The sequence below is a fragment of the Gigantopelta aegis genome, chromosome 3 (assembly GCF_016097555.1).
Source record: "Gigantopelta aegis isolate Gae_Host chromosome 3, Gae_host_genome, whole genome shotgun sequence".
Taxonomy (NCBI): domain Eukaryota; kingdom Metazoa; phylum Mollusca; class Gastropoda; order Neomphalida; family Peltospiridae; genus Gigantopelta; species Gigantopelta aegis.
The window spans coordinates 65347750-65367656 of record NC_054701.1 but is presented as its reverse complement, the minus strand read 5'-3'; the positions used below and the strand labels follow the sequence as shown (position 1 = coordinate 65367656).

The 19907-nt window shown below is 38.2% G+C and overlaps 1 protein-coding gene across 2 annotated transcripts; it reads left to right on the top strand.

The window, feature by feature from the left end:
* Window positions 1–5598: 5598 nt before the first annotated feature.
* On the top strand, window positions 5599–19388 carry LOC121368438 (autocrine proliferation repressor protein A-like). 2 transcript variants are annotated; one of them, XM_041493169.1, is made up of 14 exons: window positions 5599–5923; window positions 6750–6864; window positions 8656–8770; window positions 9746–9859; window positions 10291–10386; window positions 11596–11685; window positions 12553–12682; window positions 13396–13513; window positions 14695–14782; window positions 15540–15578; window positions 16769–16857; window positions 17541–17634; window positions 18294–18359; window positions 19077–19388. In XM_041493169.1, the coding sequence occupies exons 1-14, from the start codon at window positions 5716–5718 to the stop codon at window positions 19194–19196; spliced, it is 1482 nt and encodes a 493-aa protein (XP_041349103.1). In that variant the 5' UTR covers window positions 5599–5715; the 3' UTR covers window positions 19197–19388. The 2 variants fall into 2 exon arrangements, with proteins under 2 accessions (XP_041349103.1, XP_041349104.1); XM_041493170.1 differs by lacking the exon at window positions 5599–5923 and adding an exon at window positions 6596–6708 and having other exon boundaries at window positions 6758–6864.
* Window positions 19389–19907: the final 519 nt, after the last annotated feature.

The window sequence follows — 19907 nt, the reverse complement described above, 5'->3', positions numbered from 1 at the left end:
GGTTAATAGAATAGAATAGTAAAAAGGTTAATAGAATTTTTTTTTAAAAAGAAAATAAAAAGAGTTAAAAGCCAGAAATAAAAAGAATTGACTGCTCGGTCGAATATTTATATAATTTGGAGCATTTTAGAAGGACAGTCCAAAAATAATTAAGAGAAAGAAGAGAGGATCGGACTATTTAATAATATTAAAAAAAGAAAGTAATTTCGACATAAACTTTTGAACGAAGGTCTAAAAGTTTTAAAGTCCGATCTATATGTCCACGTGAGTGGCCTCGTTAAGGCCGTTAGGATGCAGAGCTTGTAGGGACGAGATGGGTTGCATCCCGTCAAGAACCGTGGCGTTCTGCAGAATGGCCGTCATACGAGTCACGAAAAATACAAGTCAACATAGTCAGACGGAGAAATGACGTGGAGGCAAGGAATCTCGCTAAAAAAGAATCCAAACTGGTGGTGCAGACTGTCGAAACGAGAAGCGTTCCAGCGTTCAATCAGTTCCAATGGCCGCATACATCCCAGTAGAAAACTTCACTTCGTTGACAAAAACAACAAAAGTGAAGGATCTCCAAGTCGAGCCGCGAAAGCACGTGCAGTGTGCACAAACACATCTTATCGCGACGATCTGCAGATTGGGAATGACTGGAGCACTCGCCAGGAGCGGCCCAGGGGGAGGGGGAGGGGGCCAAAGCTGTCAGCTCCACTGACAGTGGCGGCCCCTTCTACTAAAGTTCCAACGCTGATGGACACCGAGCATGTGATCATCACAGACCCGCCAGCTAGTCCACCAGCGCCTCCGAGGGTTGTTGTTGCCCCAGTGGCGGTCCGGCGAGAGCCCAAGAGGAGGAAGGTGTCAACGGCCACCATACCGAAGATACCAGACCCACCCGATTGGAATCTCGTCTGCGACAAGCTGCCAGCGAAGTACCGAGGAGCGATCCAGGGGGACTTCACCAGTAGCGCGCAAATCAACGGTCCGTGGGATGACACACAATGGCGCCAGCTTCCAAACAGCCAAGGGAAGTACCAGATACAAGGAGCCATCCACTCGGACAAACTCTATGTGACAGCACAGCGGGACGGGCTGTTCAGGCAGGGACTCATGATGCCATCCATGAACAATACGACCATCCACCGTATTCTAAAGATGGTATTGCAAGGCGACTACCTTGGAGTCATAGACAAGCGCCACGTCTACCTGACTGAAGGACTCCCCAACTTCAGACCTGAACAGCCCATCAGCTCGCCATGAGTCCCGCGGCGCAACCCTACCTAGGACAGGTAACCTCCTTTTTGGGGCTTAGTTGGACTTTAAATTTTTTGGCCGTGGCTCAAAATTTTTATGTTTATTTTTTTTATAAATAGTCCAACGCACTTTACTTTGGCGCCCGTTCAATTGCTCAAATCACCTTAAAACCTTTTAGGCCGAGCATTCAAATATACTTTTGGTTTTAATTTCTTAGTCCGGACATGGTTAGGATGCAAATTATTCTTCATAGGACTTAGGCTTTTTAGACCTTACTAAAAAAAGATTATTCCAAATTCCGCCCACTTCAAACTTACCCACTCCCCCCCCCCCCCCCCCTCCTGTTCCGGACTTAGTCACTGGCGACAGTCAGAGATTAAGCCCGTGATAGGCGTGCGTGAAGCCTTAGTGGCATATATGCACGGAAATACTTTACCTGACCTGACCTCAAGACGAAAAAAAATGTGATGATATAGCCATAAAATCTGTTTATACTAGTATACAATCCAGAGTTTATTACTGCACTTTTCCCCCTGTTTTTTCAATGTTGAAATAGACCAACAAGTTCGCCTATTGCATAATTAGTCTCGACCGATATTTTTAGAATTTGTATGCTCCCGAATAACATTATGAAACAGAAGTGTAATTGGTCGATATTTAAATTGTTATATATAGATGAAATGTCACCTGGACATGGGAGTCCATGCAATGCTGTTAGACATGGGCGTACATAGGGGGGGGGGGGGGGGGGGGGGGGGGGGGGGGGGGGGGGGGGCTGGGGGGGGGTGGGGGGGGTTTCGATGGGTTCGACCGAACCCCCCCTGAAATCGCTTTTTTTATAATTTAATATATCTGACATTGATATCTGACATTATTATATTTACTCAACATAGAAATATATGCCCAATATCTCTGCAATCTATTTTGGAACCCCCTTTTTCAAAATCCTATGTATTGGAACCCCCCTTTTCAAAATCCTATGTACGCCCATGTTAGATCTACTGGTGAGACCATAACGGGTTCAAATCCCATCATCATGGCTTGATTGTTTCAAAGAGTAACGTGCGCATACATCGCGAAGTGTTGAAGGGCAATAGTGGAGAGAAAACCAGTAATTTTATTTTTTAGTTATTAAATTTTATTTATTACATAGTAATAGTAGTAGCTGCAATGCAATCGTCTTGTTTCTTTTCTTAATGCAGGGCGACCAACCTAATAGAAAACAGATTCCGAAATTTTCTGATAGTTTAATTTTTAAGCACTCCTACGCCCTTTTCAAAACAAAAATTTAAAGCGCGCGAAAAACGCCATTTTCATTTTAAAATTTAAAAAAAAATGTAAACATGCCATGTTAGACATATGTTTGCAAAACAACAACAACCAAAGAGATACATACCAATACATATTTATTATATTTATTGCAATGTTATAATGTATTGAATAGTAAAAGTATAAATCAATCCACATAAGTGGCAGACTTTGTTCTTCCTTTTTAGGCATAGGCCTACTTTAAGGTTTGTCAAGTAAATAATGCTAAATATATTGATCAGTGTAAATAGCGTGACTATACCTACTACTGCAGTTAACAGCATTAAACAAATGCATGCTTTGTCACTTGTAAATGAGTATATAATTATTTATATATTGATTTATTTATTGAAAAATCGATCGATCCATCGATCGATCGATCGATTGACTGATTTGATTTGATTTTTAAATTTTCATGAAATTTTGTACGTCTAATATTTCAACGTAAATACAGTTGGGGCTCCTACAAGTATTAGGATAGCAAGAAAGACAATTGTATATACAGACACTGATATTTTAAACCAGTGAGTGAAAATCTAACACACATTTGGATAAGGTTATAACAGAGAGGAACTAAATTCTGTGATGTTTGAACAGAGAGAGAGAGAGAGAGAGAGAGAGAGAGAGAGAGAGAGAGAGAGGGGAGAGAGAGAGAGAGGGGGAGGGGGAGAGGAGAGAGAGAGAGAGAGAGAGAGAGAGAGAGAGGGGGGAGGGGGAGAGAGAGAGACAGGGAAAGAGAGAGAGAGAGAGAGAGAGAGAGGAGAGAGAGAGGGAGGGAGGGAGGGGAGAGAGACAGGGACAGAGAGAGAGAGAGAGAGAGAGAGAGAGGGGATAGAGACAGGGACAGAGAGAGAGAGAGAGAGAGGAGAGAGAGAGAGGGACAGAGAGAGAGAGAGGGAGAGACAGAGAGAGAGAGACACACACAGAGAAAGAGAAAGAAAGAAAGAGAGAGAGACAGAGAGAGAGAGGGGAGGGAGGGAGAGAGAGACAGAGAGAGACACACACAGAGAGAGAGAGAGAGAGAGAGAGAGAGAGAGAGAGAGAGAGAGAGAGAGAGAAAGATAGAGAGAGAGAGAGTACGAGTACTTTTTAACATGCCCCTATACCACTAGGTTTTCAGGCATATCCATCCCGGGACAGAAATTAAACCGGGAAATACCGTTTAAATATGACTAGAACTTGTTTCGGTAATCATTACTAAGTAACGTGTGTTTTTAGAATTGTGAAAAATGCGTTTTGGAGTATTGCAAAAACCTGGATGACCAGAACAAAGTCAGGTGTACAAAAATTTATATTCTAAATAATAAAATGTAAGTACTTCTAATTTAAATTATTAAAAGTCCGGCTTTAATAGTGAAACATACGTCGTAGTGTTTAAAAACTAGGCTCTGTCACTTTAATATGTAATTTTAGTTGTTAAAAATGTACTGTTCGTTGAAAGCAAGTTACAATGGCAGCCAACTGAAGACAATCTCTGCAAGGCACACATCTCATTTATCTAGATTATTTGTCTTGAGCAGGGGTAAGTAGTTAGGGGTTAATTGTCAAGGGTTAATAGTTAGTGGTTAGTGAGAGAGAAAAAAGAAAGAAATGTGTTTTTTTATTTTAAAAACGGTTATATAGCGTCGGACATACGGTTAAGGACCATAGAGATAAATAGAGAGGAAACCCGCAGTGTCCACTCCATGGGCTACTCTTTTCGAGTAGCAGCAAGGAATCTATGCATAATAGGCATACCAAAGTCCATAACACGGCCTTTATAACACCAGGGGCGAGTTCAGCGAGATCGAGCAGAAAAATGTTCGCTACACTAGTTTATGCGCTTCACGATAAACCAAATGTTCACGTCTGGAACCAATCAAATAGTTCGCGAACGTTAGTGAAACGTTTGCTGGCTGAACTTGGGGCAGTTGTAGAACACTGGCTGGAACTTAAAAATAGCCCAATGGGCCCACTGACGGGAATCGATCCTAGACCGAGGAAAGCGCTTTACCACTGGCCTACGTACGCCCCATGGTTAGTGAAAGAAGTCGGTGGTGTAGTAATTGTATACTATATGATCTCATTTAATCATTACACTTTACTTTGGGTTGGAGCTGGTAGTGGGATGCCAATAGGCTAACAATTGACGTTATCGAAGCTTGTTGATTTGGTTTCTGACTTAATGTCATGCACAGTATATATTTATACAATTAAAAATAATACTTTGGTTTGGAATGTTTTAAAGAAAGTCCGGGTGTCTTTTTTTTTTTTCATAGATCTATGGCGAACTTTACATTCAAAAGGATTTTGTGGGTACTTGCGCATTATTTAGAAAACTAGTATTTTATTTGAAACCTCGAAGCTTTTCAAAAAAACATTATAACTGTATTTAGTCTTCTATGTTTAGGGCCTATAGCTTTTTGTTTGTTTATTTATTTGTTTGTTTATTTTCTTTCGTTCTTTCTTTCTTTCTCCTTTGTTTATACCGGCATCGGTGGCGTCGTGGCAGGCCATCGGTCTACAGGCTGATAGGTACTGGGTTCGGATCCCAGTCGAGGCATGGGATTTTTAATCCAGATACCGACTCCAAACCCTGAGTGAGTGCTCCGCAAGGCTCAATGTGGTAGGTGTAAACCACTTGCACCGACAAGTGATTCATAACTGGTTCAACAAAGGCCATGGTTTGTGCTATCCTGCCTATGGGAAGCGCAAATAAAAGATCCCTTGCTGCTAATCGGAAGAGTAGCCCATGTAGTGGCGACAGCGGGTTTCCTCTCAAAATCTGTGTGGTCCTTAACCATATGTCTGACGCCATATAACCGTAAATAAAATGTGTTGAGTGCGTCGTTAAATAATTCATTTCTTTCATTTCTTTCTTTCTCCTTTGTTTTGGCTGAATATTCCCTACCCATCTATACCTCGCTCTTGTCACAGTATATGTACAGATAACATCCATGTATATTTGGAGATAAAATATAGTGATCGTTCGGACTTTCACCCACTTATATGGCACGTGAGGACGCCATTCCTGTTAGATACGTATACAGACCTTCAGAATCCCATCTGACATCGTGACAACAGCTTAATGACAGTATCCTGATTACACTTCACTAACAGTCTGTTTCCTAACTTAGACCCATGACAAATTAGACTAGTTTGATAGTAGTGCACCGTGACTGGCGGATGAACTCTCGCAAAATGTGCGATCGTCTGCTTATGGTTTTGTTGTTGGTGCCAGGCGTCTGCTTTTCGGTAGCAGACGGCACTCCCTTGGATGATTACGTCAACACTCCAGATTCTCACTACACATGGAAAGCGCTGGAGTGGACCTACAAAGGGGAAGGGTATACGCTGCATCTTGTCAACATGACGTCACAGAAATGGCTTACCGGTAAAGAAAGAAAAATCTGGGTTTTCATTTGCTTTTTTTTTTGTTAAATTCTCGAGGTACAATGGGACGTTTAGTTGGGATATATAGAGGATATTTCATGTTTTTTGTCAAATATGATTTATATCTGATCGAGTTAAGTTTGCAATCATATCTCACGAGTCGCGCTTGCGCGACGAGTGTGATATGATTGCAAACTTCACGAGATGAGATATAAATTATATTTGACAAAAAACATGAAACTGTTGATTTATTATATAACGTTTGGGAATTTACCTTTATTTTTAAAATGCCAGCAGCAAAATAGTTCCGGCTTTTTTACAGTGAAGATAACACTTTCTACAGTGACGATAACACATTTTAGAGTGAAATAGTGAACGTTTCACTCTAAAATGTGTTATCGTCACTGAGTGATATTTAAGATATTTCACTAAATGTTATATAATAAAAGGTCGTACTGAACGGGCGCATTTATTTTTTACTCCACCCCTTCCTCGCTAAGTATGACTTTGGATTAATCTCCTAATGTGTAAAATCATTGGGGTTTTACGTTCCAATCAGAGCCTACAACTCCTACATTATGTAAGCTATACATTAAAGGTTGTGGTATGTTCTGTACTTTAGGAAAGTACACTTTTTATTCCTAATATATGATATTAACAATATCGAAACACACTCTGGTAATAATAATAATATATATATACACCCATTCGTTCTTTAAAATGTACTGCGGAATCGTTCCATAAACACATTCCTTTCCTTTTATTCCGATGTATGCAGAGAACGAGGTCGACCGTCCAGTGTGGTTCCACTACTCCGATGTATGCAGAGAACGAGGTCGACCGTCCAGTGTGGTTCCACTACATCGTGATCGCCGTGCCTGACGTCATCGTCCACAAAGATACCGCCTTCATGTACATCTCCGGCCGCGGCAACTCATACGAGTAAGACATAGCTACTATAATTCTAAAACAAACATTAGATTTTATCTGCAGCATAATTAATTAATTAATTCATTCATTCATTCATTCATTCATTCATTCATTTCAACTTATGTTCATGCTTATATCCAATTATCGTTCAAGCATGCTGTCCTGGGCACACACACCTCAGCTATCTGGTCTGTCTGTCCAGGACAGAGGATTAATGGTTAGTGGTTAGTGGGAGAGAAGAGGGTGTAGTGACCCAACGAGTCGTTAAAACTCGCTCGCGGTGGGAGCCGGTACCGGGCTGCGAATCCAGTACCTACCAGCCTTATGTCCAATGGCTTAACCACGACACCACCGAGTCACATCTGCTTTAAAATACAATATATAAAAGCCACCTGTTTACAAAGGACATTTTATATTGTTACTGCACTGGGTGTCCTTTACATGCATGCATGCTTGACTGTATAGATCAGTATCATTATTAGTTATAACGGGCAGATCATCTTCGACGGGAATCCTAGTCGAGGCATGGGATTTTAAATCCAGACACCGACTCCAAACCCTGAGTGAGTGCTCCGCAAGGCTCAATGGGTAGGTGTAAACCACTTACACCGACCAGTGATCCATAACTGGTTCAACAAAGGCCATCGGTCTACAGGCTGGTAGGTACTGGGTTCGGATCCCAGTCGAGGCATGGGATTTTTAATCCAGATACCGACTCCAAACCCTGAGTGAGTGCTCCGCAAGGCTCAATGGGTAGGTGTAAACCACTTGCACCGACCAGTGATCAATAACTGGTTCAACAAAGGCCATGATTTGTGCTATCCTGTCTGTGAGAAGCGCAAATAAAAGATCCCTTGCTGCCTGTCGTAAAAGAGTAGCCTATGTGGCGACAGCGGGTTTCCTCTAAAAAAACCAGTGTCAGAATCACCATATGTTTGACGTCCAATAGCCGATGATAAGATAAACAAAATCAATGTGCACTAGTGGCGTCGTTAAATAAAACAAACTATACTTCGACGGGAATTAATTTGGCACGATTCCATATTTATGGGTGTTTATAATAAGATAACGAATATAAAATGACACTATGAAGCGAAAATATTACTTTTTTTATATCTTATTCAGTGAAAGGTATGAGACAAAAAACTAAATTAACATTCTGATAAGAATATGATAAAACATTAAGTTAGAAGTGCAAAATTTGAAATAGCATTCAGGTAAAGGAAACAATATGGCATTCAGAAGGCGAAGACATATTATTCATATAAATGTACAAATATAGCATTAAGATAAGAGTAAAAATAGAGCATTCGATTATAAATACAGCATTAAGGTAGAAGTATAAAAACAATATAGCACTGAGGTAAAAGTATAAACATTTAATATAGCATCTATGTAGAAGTACAAATATAGCATTCAGGAAAAAATACAAATACAGCCTTTATGTACAGTGGCGGATCCAGAATATCCATTTAGTGGGGGGGGGGCAATGGCATGAAGCGGAATGCCAATGGAACGTTGGGGGAGGTTTGGAGGGGATCGTAAAAAAATGAAAATTAATATATAATAAAATTATAACTGTCGCAAAATTTAGGGGGGCGGGCCGTAGTGTGTGCAATCCTGTCTGTGGGACGGTGCATATAAAAGATCCCTTGGTACTAATGGAAAAAATGTAGCTGGTTTTCTCTCTATGACTGTGTCGAAATGACCGTATGTTTGACATTCAATAGCCGATGATTACTAAATCAATGTGCTCTAGTGGTGCCGTTAAACAAAACAAACTTCTTCTTCTTGTCCCTGCAGCTACACACCTGACGTAACCGACCACTTCGTGTCGTTTATCTCGATGATGGCCGTCAGTACTGGAACCGTGACCGCCAACCTGAGACAGATTCCCAACCAACCGCTCTACTTCAAGGTTAGACATTTTATCTTCTGTGGAATTGGAAATAAGAAATGTTCACCGGTTTGAATGCCAAAAACAATGATAATCTAATGAAACATATTAACAGGATATTATGTCCACTGAATGATAAAGTAGATTATCCTCCTCACAATTTATTTGGGATTGATCGCCTGTGATGAAAGCGGTGGTGGGGGGGGGGGGGGGGATGATGGGGGAGGATGTGGGGAGGTGTTGGGCGGGGGGGAAACCGATTTCCCAATTCTGAAAGCGCATCAACCACCTGACAGGCTAATTAATATATGACTACCTCCTCCCCTCCAGTTGCTGGCATCTTCAGACGCCTATTATAATGATTGGTTGCTTGTTTGGTTGGTTACTTGATTTTGTTTTTGTTTCTTTGGACGGTTTTTTACTTTAAAAATAAAGGCATATTATATATTTTATTTCATTTCTGGGGGTAGTGATTACTAGGACACTTTACGTGCAACGTTTGGAGCCCAAGCCCATGAGTTGGACCAAAACCAACGTTTCAGACGAGTTCCAACGAGGAATGGAATATAGAAGAGTGAACGTGGTGTGGCTTGATATACATGAAGAGGAACAAATAGGCAACAGAACACCCTCTCCATATATACATCCTCGCTCGCGCGGACATACACACGCGCGCATGCACGCACGCACACACACACACACACAGAAACACACAAAGAGAGATAGAGGCACACACACACAGACACTCACACATTTTCACTCTCTTTCTCTCTGGCTGTCTGTCTGTCTGTCATGTTAATATAAATACATGTAGTTAAATTATTAAATCATGATTCTTCCCTGTCTTGGACAGAAGTCTCTGGCGAAGTTAGAGGGCATGCCCACGACCGGCGAACTTGAACAGTTTTCTGATGGAAACACCCCAAAAACGTCCCATTCCCATACCCATACACACCATGACAATGAAATATTCTGCCTTTGTTTCGTTTTCTCCAGAATGACCCACAGTACAAGAGACGATCAGAAGATGCGATCATCGCTTGGACGTGGAGGATGTTCATGGACAACCCTTCAAAACCAGAATGGCTAGTCAGACTGCCAATGACAAAAGTAATACAACTATCGTCTGCTAATCTAATTTCATGGACGGCGAAAGTAGTTGGGCAGGGATGCGGTTTGATTGAATAAGGGTCAAAATTCAAGGTCATTAGTAATTATGTATTTATAAAAATAAATTATTATGGTAAGCAATTAGATTTCTCAAGCGTACAACTATGACCCAGTTCTTGAACCAATGGTCAGCCATATCTGTATTACTATTTTAACAAGGTTAGATGTTGGTGTGGCTTATTTCGTTCGTGTGCTTATCGTTTGTTTATTTGTGTGTTTGTTGTTGTCTTGCTTTATTTGGTTGGGGTGTGGGGATTTTTGTGAGGGTTTTTGGTGTTTTGTTTTCTTGGGGGGGGGGGGGGGGGGGGGTGAAACTATAGTGTTGTGTGGCCTAAGATCGATGTATCTGTTTACATTCCTTTCTTCCCCAGGGTTCCGTACGAGCGATGGATACCATTAGCGCGTTTGCCAAGACAGTCAAGTCAGAGACAGACATTAAGAAATTTGTCGTGTGTGGAGAATCAAAGGTTAGAGGTGATTTAGTCATGTATACTTTTTATGCTTTTTAACATGTATTATATACTCTTCAAAAAAGTAGAGGAACCTGAAAAAAAAGAAGTAAAGTTTGTTTTATTTAACGACGCCGCTAGAGCACATTGATTTTTTATCTTATCATCGGCTATTGGACGTCAAACATATGGTCATTCTGACACTGTGTTTTTTTAGAGGAAACCCGCTGTCGCCACATAGGCTACTCTTTTTACGACAGGCAGCAAGGGATCTTTTATTTGCGCTTCCCACAGGCAGGATAGCACAAACCATGGCCTTTGTTAAACCAGTTATGGATCACTGGTCGGTGCAAGTGGTTTACACCTACCCATTGAGCCTTGCGGAGCACTCACTCAGGGTTTGGAGTCGGTATCTCGATTAAAAATCCCATGCCTCGACTGGGATCCGAACCCAGTACCTACCAGCCTGTAGACCGAAGAAACCTGAAATATTAAAACATACACGTGTGTGGGGTGTCATTCTCGATTTTGACAATTTCCGGGAAGGTCGATTAATCACTGTGGAACATTATTTCTGTTGAACATACAGTTGTTACTGATAAAAAAAACCGTCAACTTTCAAATTTCACTTCTGACCCCAATCGTCCTTCAAGATCGTTGGTGGTCATACAACCTACTGTAATACTGAACTACCGGTTGTAATGTTTGCCCAATTAATTCACTATTATCATATAACCATTCCCCACAGCTAATATACCTTACAATTTTGGCAACTGTAAATTCTTATTAGCGTCCCCCTACTTTTTTTTAAAGAGTATATATTCACTGTGGTTTTGTTATATTTTATAGTATAGAACGTCTTCATGACATATATTTTGATATTTAAAAACATGTGAAAAGTTTGATGGTTACAAATTTAAAAAAGCAAGAGCTGTTGTAGTATTACGAATGATGAAATGGTGAATTTAATATGAAACTATATATTTGCAGCATAGGAGTATAAGAGGATGCTAAGGAAATTGAGAGCATTTTTCAGTCAAGAATGACTATTCAAGAGCAGATCGGGCTGCTACGTTGTATTCTTTGGATGATGGTACTGTGGTAAATACTTGAAGCGGTTGAAGTGTTTGTTGCTATGAATGATCTTGTTGGGTTTGTTTTACCTGTTGTGCAAGGTAAACGTACAACCTCACACGCCCGTGACTTTTGTTTTTATTGTTTTTAAAGCGCGGCTGGACAACATGGACAACGGCAGCAGTGGACAAAAGAGTTATTGCCATATCACCAATAGTCATGGATTTGTTGAACATGGTGAAGGTAAACTGGACATTTATTATATATAGAGAGAGACAGAGAGAGAGCGAGAGAGAGAGAGAGAGAGAGAGAGAGAGAGAGAGAGAGAGAGAGAGGAGAGAGAGAGAGAGAGAGAGAGGGGGGGGGGGGGCAGTAGCGCACAGCACAGACACACTTGTCAAATATCTTGGTTCACCAGAGATTAATAAGAAAGAAAGATTGTAATAAGAGAACGGCTGTTTACAATGTGCCAATGTACATGAAATGTAGTGTGGAATTTCAAAATAGTTCAAACCTATAACCACCTTGCAGTGGTACTTATAGTCTGTGTTGTTTTTATTACGTACTCTCAACTTATTTTCTGGCAGAGAAACTGCCAAAACACTAAACGAAGTATCTAGATTTTAATTAAAGTCTATATGTATGGGTCAGACTTTATTGAAGTCTTGAGTCAGACTTTAAAGTTTTTACAGGGGCCAGCATTCTTCTCCACTTGAGTTATTTTAAATTACCGTTTTAGCAAGGTTAAATCCCTCCATACTCCACTGACATAGACAGGATTTGATATTGGGGGTGTTGCCCACATTTCGTTGGGTTTTTTTCCTTCGGGGGGTGGGGGGGGGGGGGGGGGGGGGGGGGGGGGTGGCACTAACATTACGAGTGGTGTTATGGGGCGACAGGCAAATATATAATTGAAAAAAAAAAGAGATTTGATTTGATTGGAGGTCGTGACCCCATCCCTCCCAAGCGCTGCGTCAACTGTGTCATACACTGTCTATCCTTTCCTGTGTGTGACCAGAATACGAACAGAATGTGCTACTTGTTGTAGAATCTACACCATCATTATCGTTTTGTTGTAGAATCTACACCATCATTACCGTTTTGTTGTAGAATCTACACCATCATTATCGTTCCTTGGGTGGGTGGACGTTTGCCTTCAACGACTACTACCAGGAGAACATCACCGCCAGCCTCGACGACAAAGCTACGCAGCAGCTGGCCGATATCGTCAACCCATACAGTAAGTCAAATGAGAGATTTTAATAAATCATATCTAAAACACCCTTTCGTCTTTGCCTTATGCAAAGATATGATTTTGATCAAGGAATACGATTTTGTCTTTCAAATTAATAGTTTTATTTGATTGTATTAGGTGGCTCAAAAACCTCCTTACAAGTTAATAACATGGAAAGTGTTTTTACACCATGATGATCATATTTTGTTCCAGATAACCGCTAAAAACATCAAGTATGCTGGTGGAATGTCTTTTAAATAGTGACCGGAACAAAATTATATAATATTCATGTTTTAAAATCTCTAAGTAAAAGGTCAAAACATGATCATAGTAATTTAAGATTGATTACGATGAATGTGGTGATTATGATGATGATGGTGATGATGATGATGATGATGATTATCATGATGATGTTGCTGCTGCTGATGGTTTTTTCTGGTGATGATGAGGCCATGAAGCTGATACTTATATAATAATACTAGAGGTAGCCATGATGGTACTAGTTGTGGTGACTGTAATTATGATAATCTTGGTAGTGATGATGATGATGGTGGCACTGACATTGTTTATGATGATAATATTAGTGATCATGATAATGGTGTCCATGCTGATGATTCCAATGACCATACGATATTTGTTTTATGGTGATGATACCGATAATAAAATTGAAGATGATGTCGATGATACTGTGACAGATAATACACATTCATCTGTTACAGGTTACCTAGATCGACTTACCATGCCTAAATACATTGTGACGACCGGTGGAGACGAGTTCTTCTTGCCTGATGATTCTTATTATTATTTACAAAACCTTCCGGGTGAAAACTACCTGAGGTATGGACAATATTTCTATAAGTTATACACTAATGAACAATTAAAATTATCCTTGATGATTCTTCTGATAATTAAATAACCTCCCAGGTAACAACTACCTGAGGCATGTACAAGTTATACTTTAATGAACAATTAAAATCATCCCTGATGATTCTTATTATATTACTTGAATAACCTCCCAGGTGAAAACTACCTCAGGTATGGACAATATTTATATTAGCTATATTTTAATGAACAATTAAAATCATCCCTGATGATTCTTATTATATTACTTGAATAACCTTCCAGGTAAAAACTACCTCAGGTATGGACAATATTTATATTAGTTTTATACACTAATGAACAATTAAAATCATCTCTGATGAATCTTATTATTACTTAAATAACCTTCCAGGTAAAAACTACCTGAGGTATGTACAATATTTATATTAGTTATACACTAATGAACAATTAAAATCATCCCTGATGATTCTTATTATATTACTTGAATAACCTTCCAGGTGAAAATTACCTCAGGTATGGACAATATTTATATTAGTTTTGTACACTAATGAACAATTAAAATTATCTCTGATGAATCTTATTATTACTTAAATGACATCCCAGGTAACAACTACCTGAGGTATTAAAATAGGTCTATACGTTATACACTACTGAACAATTAAAATTAAAATACAAATTGTTGCTAAAGAATTACTGATACAAATATAGTTGGGTTCATGTAACACAAACGTCTAAAGGTGTTTTAGTTCATAATAACTTCAATTTGTTGTTGCTTTGTTTCATTCTTATAATTTTGTTTTCTTATATTATTATTTTTTAACAATTTAAAGATGACACATTATTATTATTATTAGTAGTAGTAGTAGTAGTAGTATTTATATTATTATTATTATTATTATTATTATTTAAATATTTTTGTTGTTTTGAAACTATACTAATTTATTATTATTGTTGTTATTATTTAAATATTTTTGGTTGTTTTGAAACAATACTAATTTATTATTATTGTTGTTGTTGCTGTTGTTATTATTATTATTATTATTATTATTGCTATTACTTTTATTACCAACTTTGATACTTTTTCTTCTTTTTTGTTGTTATTGCTTTTCTTTTTAAAGTTGTTATCAGTATTATTATCAATGTTATGGATGCCATTATTAAATTATTTATTATAACAGAGTCATACCCAACGCTGAACATAGCTTAACGGGTCACCGTGTATCTTTGTTCTTGGGCATGAGGGCCTTTTATCTCAGTGTTCTAGAGGTAAGATAAAATGTCAACACAACAAATCGTCTAGTACAGTGATAATGAGATAACCATCGTATCATACAGGCCACTAGTACATGTTTAAAGATTAGTGAATATGTATGCATGTGGCGAGGATTTAATTATCTTGTATACACAAAGGTATTGAGTGGGTGGGGTGCCTAAGGTGTTTTAACAGCCCACATTTTTTTTCTTCCACCCCATGTTTAAAGCCGTAGCTAGAATTTTATATTGGGGAGGGGGAGGGGGAGTGGGGGGCACACACTGTCTATGAGTCGTATTATGGGCCAACAGAAAAATAGACAGGTAATTGCAGTGTCTCAAAAACTTAAATTATCAGTAAAAATATATCGGAATGACATGACCCCTCCCTGCTCAAGCAATTTTGTTTTCATATACATGTATTTTCAGAGGAAACATGACTTAACCCCCACCCAGACACACACACACACACACACACACACACACACACACACACACAAACTGTTCTACTTAGCAGTAAACATAACAAAAGGCAGCACTTGCCAAATATATATTTTGTTAGTGATTCGAAGTCAAACTCTTCACTGCTCTAATAAGCTTAAATTACTGACTACAGTAAATATATGAATGCGTGATACTGACCGTCCAACCCTGACATACATAATTATGGATACTTAAGGCTATTATATTGCGGACATATGAATGCTTTATTAGATAATATTTCACACTCGAAAAACTATTTCTACACTGTTTTAACTTATGTCTTTTTCAGAACATAAATCGACCAAATATTACATGGAATAGAGAAGTGGTAAGTGACTTATATACATTATTTATTGTGATGTCAATATGATTTTCGGAGTTTTCATGACATGGCTAAATCGTGTGTGTGTGTGTGTGTGTGTGTGTGTGTGTGTGTAATTTGTATGTGTGTGTGTGTAAAAATACATACATACATACATACATACATACATACATACATGTATGTTTAACACACCCGTTGGTGACAACACCACGTGTTATTTATGATTACACATACTTGTTAACACATGTACGTAAGCGGGATAGACCGCGTAGATTGTAGGCCCCATGCATATGGTTGAGTTAAAAGAGCTTCCTTTTTATGGAAGCTTCGATAGCTCAGAGCGTATCGTGGTTAGTCTTGCAATTTGCGGGCGAATCGGTGCCACAGGTTCGAGTCTCAGCTACGGCATGGGACAATTTGTGAGGCCAGAAAGGATTTAATTATCCCCTGCGCCAGTGCGTTAATATCTATGTATGTAATAGTCAACCTCGACATACATACAATATATAGATATTCACACATCAATACATACATACATGTATATTTAACACACCCGTTGGTGACAACACCACGTGTTATTTATGATTACACATACTTGTTAACACATGTACGTGTTAACAATTTCAAGACATACGACTGTCTGCTCCTAGGTGATGACTAGGTCACCAATGCCATACGTCCAATAAAAAAAACAGCGCGAAGAAATCGATTAGACTGTGACGTATAGTTAACCTGACAATCATGTTACTGTGACGCGTAAGTCAGCTACAAGTGCAATGGCTGTAAATAACTTTCAGTCGAAAAAGATGTTAAAATTTGCTTAAAACTTGGTTTCTGAGGATATGTAAGAAAAAGAATAATACATTCATATCCGTTAAATACCATTTATCTCACAACCCGTTGTTTAAAAACGTATCAAACTCGCTTTCGCTCGTTAGATACAATTTTAAAACAACGGGTTGTGAGATAAATGGTATCCAACGGCCACTCATGTATTATTCTCTATATAAAATATCAAATTCAAAACCGTTTTATTATATTATAACGGAATTTGTACTTTTATTTTGTATTAAGAAAAGATGTTATGTAGGCAAGTGAGGCTTTACTTTAAAGATTACACACTACCAGCATATCTTTTCAGAAATACATTTCCGTGTTCTGTTAAATTACTTCAGAATATTTTGTGTATTTTGTAGTACAAAGATGGTGGACGTATCACCGTGTACACAGACAGAAAACCCGATCTAATTCGTTATCACTATGCCACAACAATGGGAGGCAGCAGGTGCAGTATTTGTAAATATATTTCGGTAGAACAGTCATCATACATTTTGTTCTGAACTGGTTTAGATTTTAAACTTAAGATTCAAATAAGCCATATATCCATAAATAGTGGACCTCTCAGATTCTCCAAACCCACCTCAAACGTCAAGGAGGCAGGTAGCATGATGACTCTTAATTGGTCCGTATGCACCAGCGCACCACGGCTGGTATATCAAAGGCCGTGGTATGTGTTGTACTGTCTGAGAGATGGTGCATTTAAAAGATCCCTTACTACTAATGGAAAAATGTAGCGGGTTTCCTCTCTAATGCTATATGTCAAAATTACCAAATATTTGACATCCAGTAGCCGATGATAATAAATCAATGTGATCTAGTGGTGTCGTCAAACAAAACAAACTTTAAAATAAACTTTGGACAGTATGCATAAGATACCTACAGTTAATAATGTCCTTAACAATGGGCATGTCAGGGTATTACAATTTTTTTTTTAAAAGGCACTAGCCCAAATTTCTTATCAATTACAACAAATTTTATATAAGGCTGAAAAATGATATATGTTTCCGACCCGCCCAAGAAGTTTAAATTGCGACTTTTTGTTTTTATGATCTCTCGTATACTAGTATTTACCAATTATCATACCAGATGTCTCCAACAAGCCAATGTAAATTAATATTCTCATTTCAGACGGGACTTCCGTTTGGCGGTTGCAGATCCAAACAACCCAGATGGATTTCGCCCACAGCCAGTCATATGGAAAGCTGATGCCGTGAAGAAGAAGGTATATTTGTATTTTCTTTTGAAACCCCGATATTACTAACGTTTAATAGCGAGACATTTAGAATATATCATCATTTCTTTTTTTGCTATGCAATTCATTCTTTTGTTTTTACCATGCATAGTACAGTGTGTCTTATTTTGAAATGACGTCTTTATACTACATCTCACTAGAAAGGACCACAAATGACGTGTTTGTACATATTAGCATATCACTAGAAAGGACCACAAATGACGCGTTTTTTACTAATATCACTAGAAAGGACCACAAATGACGTGTTTTTGACGTGTTTGTACTAAAATCACTAGAAAGGATCACAAATGACGTGTTTGTACTAACATCTAACTAGAAACGACCAAAAATGACGTGTTTGCACTATCACTAGAAAGGACCACAAACGACGTGTTTGTACTAGCATCTCACTAGAAAAGACCACAAATGACGTGTTTGTACTAACATCTCATTAGAAAGGACCACAAATGACGTGTTTGTACTAACGTCACTAGAAATGATGATTCCTAGAAAATGTTTTTTTTAGTATTGTTAAAGTCCTCGTATATTATCGTCTTTTCTCTTCTTTTTCTGTAAGCAAATACGTCATAGCATTTTTTTAAATAAATTTTTTAAAAGTGATAAAACTATTTATCTTTTCTATTTTCCAGAGTGACACAGAATACACCGTATATCAGGGTAATCCAGTAGTTGGCTGGAAAGCTTTCTTCATAGAGGTAAGAAAGTCGTAATCATTAATGACACAGTATATTCTTTATTGCATACTTCTTTATACTCATATCAATTTCTTTTAAATAATTGCATCGTTTATAACCGATAATTAAAAATACTCGTGCATCCTAGTATTTTCCATATCATTTTACCATAGTTTGACACCCAATAGCCGATGTATTTTTCGTGCTGGGGTGTCGTTAAACATTCATTTTTTTATCATGGAAAGATCTTCAGTACAGTTGAGGGTATACATTTTTCAGTTCATTACTATAATGGCATTGCATGTATAGTATTCCTTTAAATATTACATAATTTTAATCACAATTTTATTACCCACCAACAAATTAATTGCCATCATTAATGTTATTATCCACCAAAACATATTTAAAACGTTAATTTGGTCAATTTGCCTCATTACTAATATATAATTCAAGAACTTTTGGCAGGCACTTAAGCATTAGAAGCAGCCCCCACCCTGATTATATATTGGCCCCTCCAACTAAAAGGCGAATTAATAAATACAGCCCCCCCCCCCCCCAATTACTGACATCTTATAACGACTATGAGGCTTATAAAATGTGTCTCTCCACTATCACATTTCTGAGACAACCCTTACTAATATGTCAATATAAAATTTAATTACTGTTTACTATTGTTATTAAGCTCATATTTTAATACTTTGCTCTGCTAATAAATATTAGGTTTTTTTCCCAATCTAGATGACATTTAAAGGTCCAGACGACAGTGAATTTGAGTTTACCACAGAAACCCAGATAATTCCAGACACGTTTGCTGTCCCCGACTGTCATGGTATCGAATGTCGTGGAACACTGGTATGACGAGTCTCGATCGGGATCTTGGTGCGATGAAATGCAATCAGTCAACTAATTTATTTTAAACATTAATGTGTAACAGTATATTGAATAAAATCTGAATAAAAAAATAGATAGCTTACTTTTGACTTCATTTAAAATATACAAAGTATTGCCCTTGATACTGTAAGACTTTGTTAATAAAGAAATGAAAATTTGTGTATTTGATTTTAGATTGCATGTTTTGTTATCCTAGTACAAATACTAATGATCGTGTATTTTTATTACATAAAATTGAATATTATGGATCATAATTCATCCGCCAAAGTTACCCCTAAAATCTAAAGCTACTCAAATCCCAACATAATGGAAATATCTTGTGCTAAACTGACCCAGGGCCCTGTTCCACGAAGCGATCTTGGCGCTAAGATCAACTTTTGTGCATAAGGCAGTAATGCACTTAAGGTGATTTTAGCGCTAAGATCGCTATATGGAACGGGATCCTGAGAATGGTATGGGGAATTCGTTGACCATGCGATGTAATGTTGGTCTCCATCTTTCTCCAACTTATCTCAACTGCAATTTATGTGCATGTCATTAAAATGAAATTTTTGTTAATCACCCATCTAATAATGATTTAAAAATAAAAAATAAAAATATAATGCAAGTAAGATGTTCGTTAGGTGAAGTGATATAAGAACTGAGATGTGCATCTCAATGACTATACTATGATGATTT

Excerpts from the sequence above, each read along its gene's own strand:
- LOC121368438 (XM_041493169.1), top strand. The coding sequence starts at position 5,716 with ATGAACTCTCGCAAAATGTGCGATCGTCTGCTTATGGTTTTGTTGTTG. Across the intron at positions 5,924-6,749 it reads GTCACAGAAATGGCTTACCG|AGAACGAGGTCGACCGTCCA; the intron begins GTAAAGAAAGAA and ends CGATGTATGCAG. Across the intron at positions 6,865-8,655 it reads GGCCGCGGCAACTCATACGA|CTACACACCTGACGTAACCG; the intron begins GTAAGACATAGC and ends TTGTCCCTGCAG.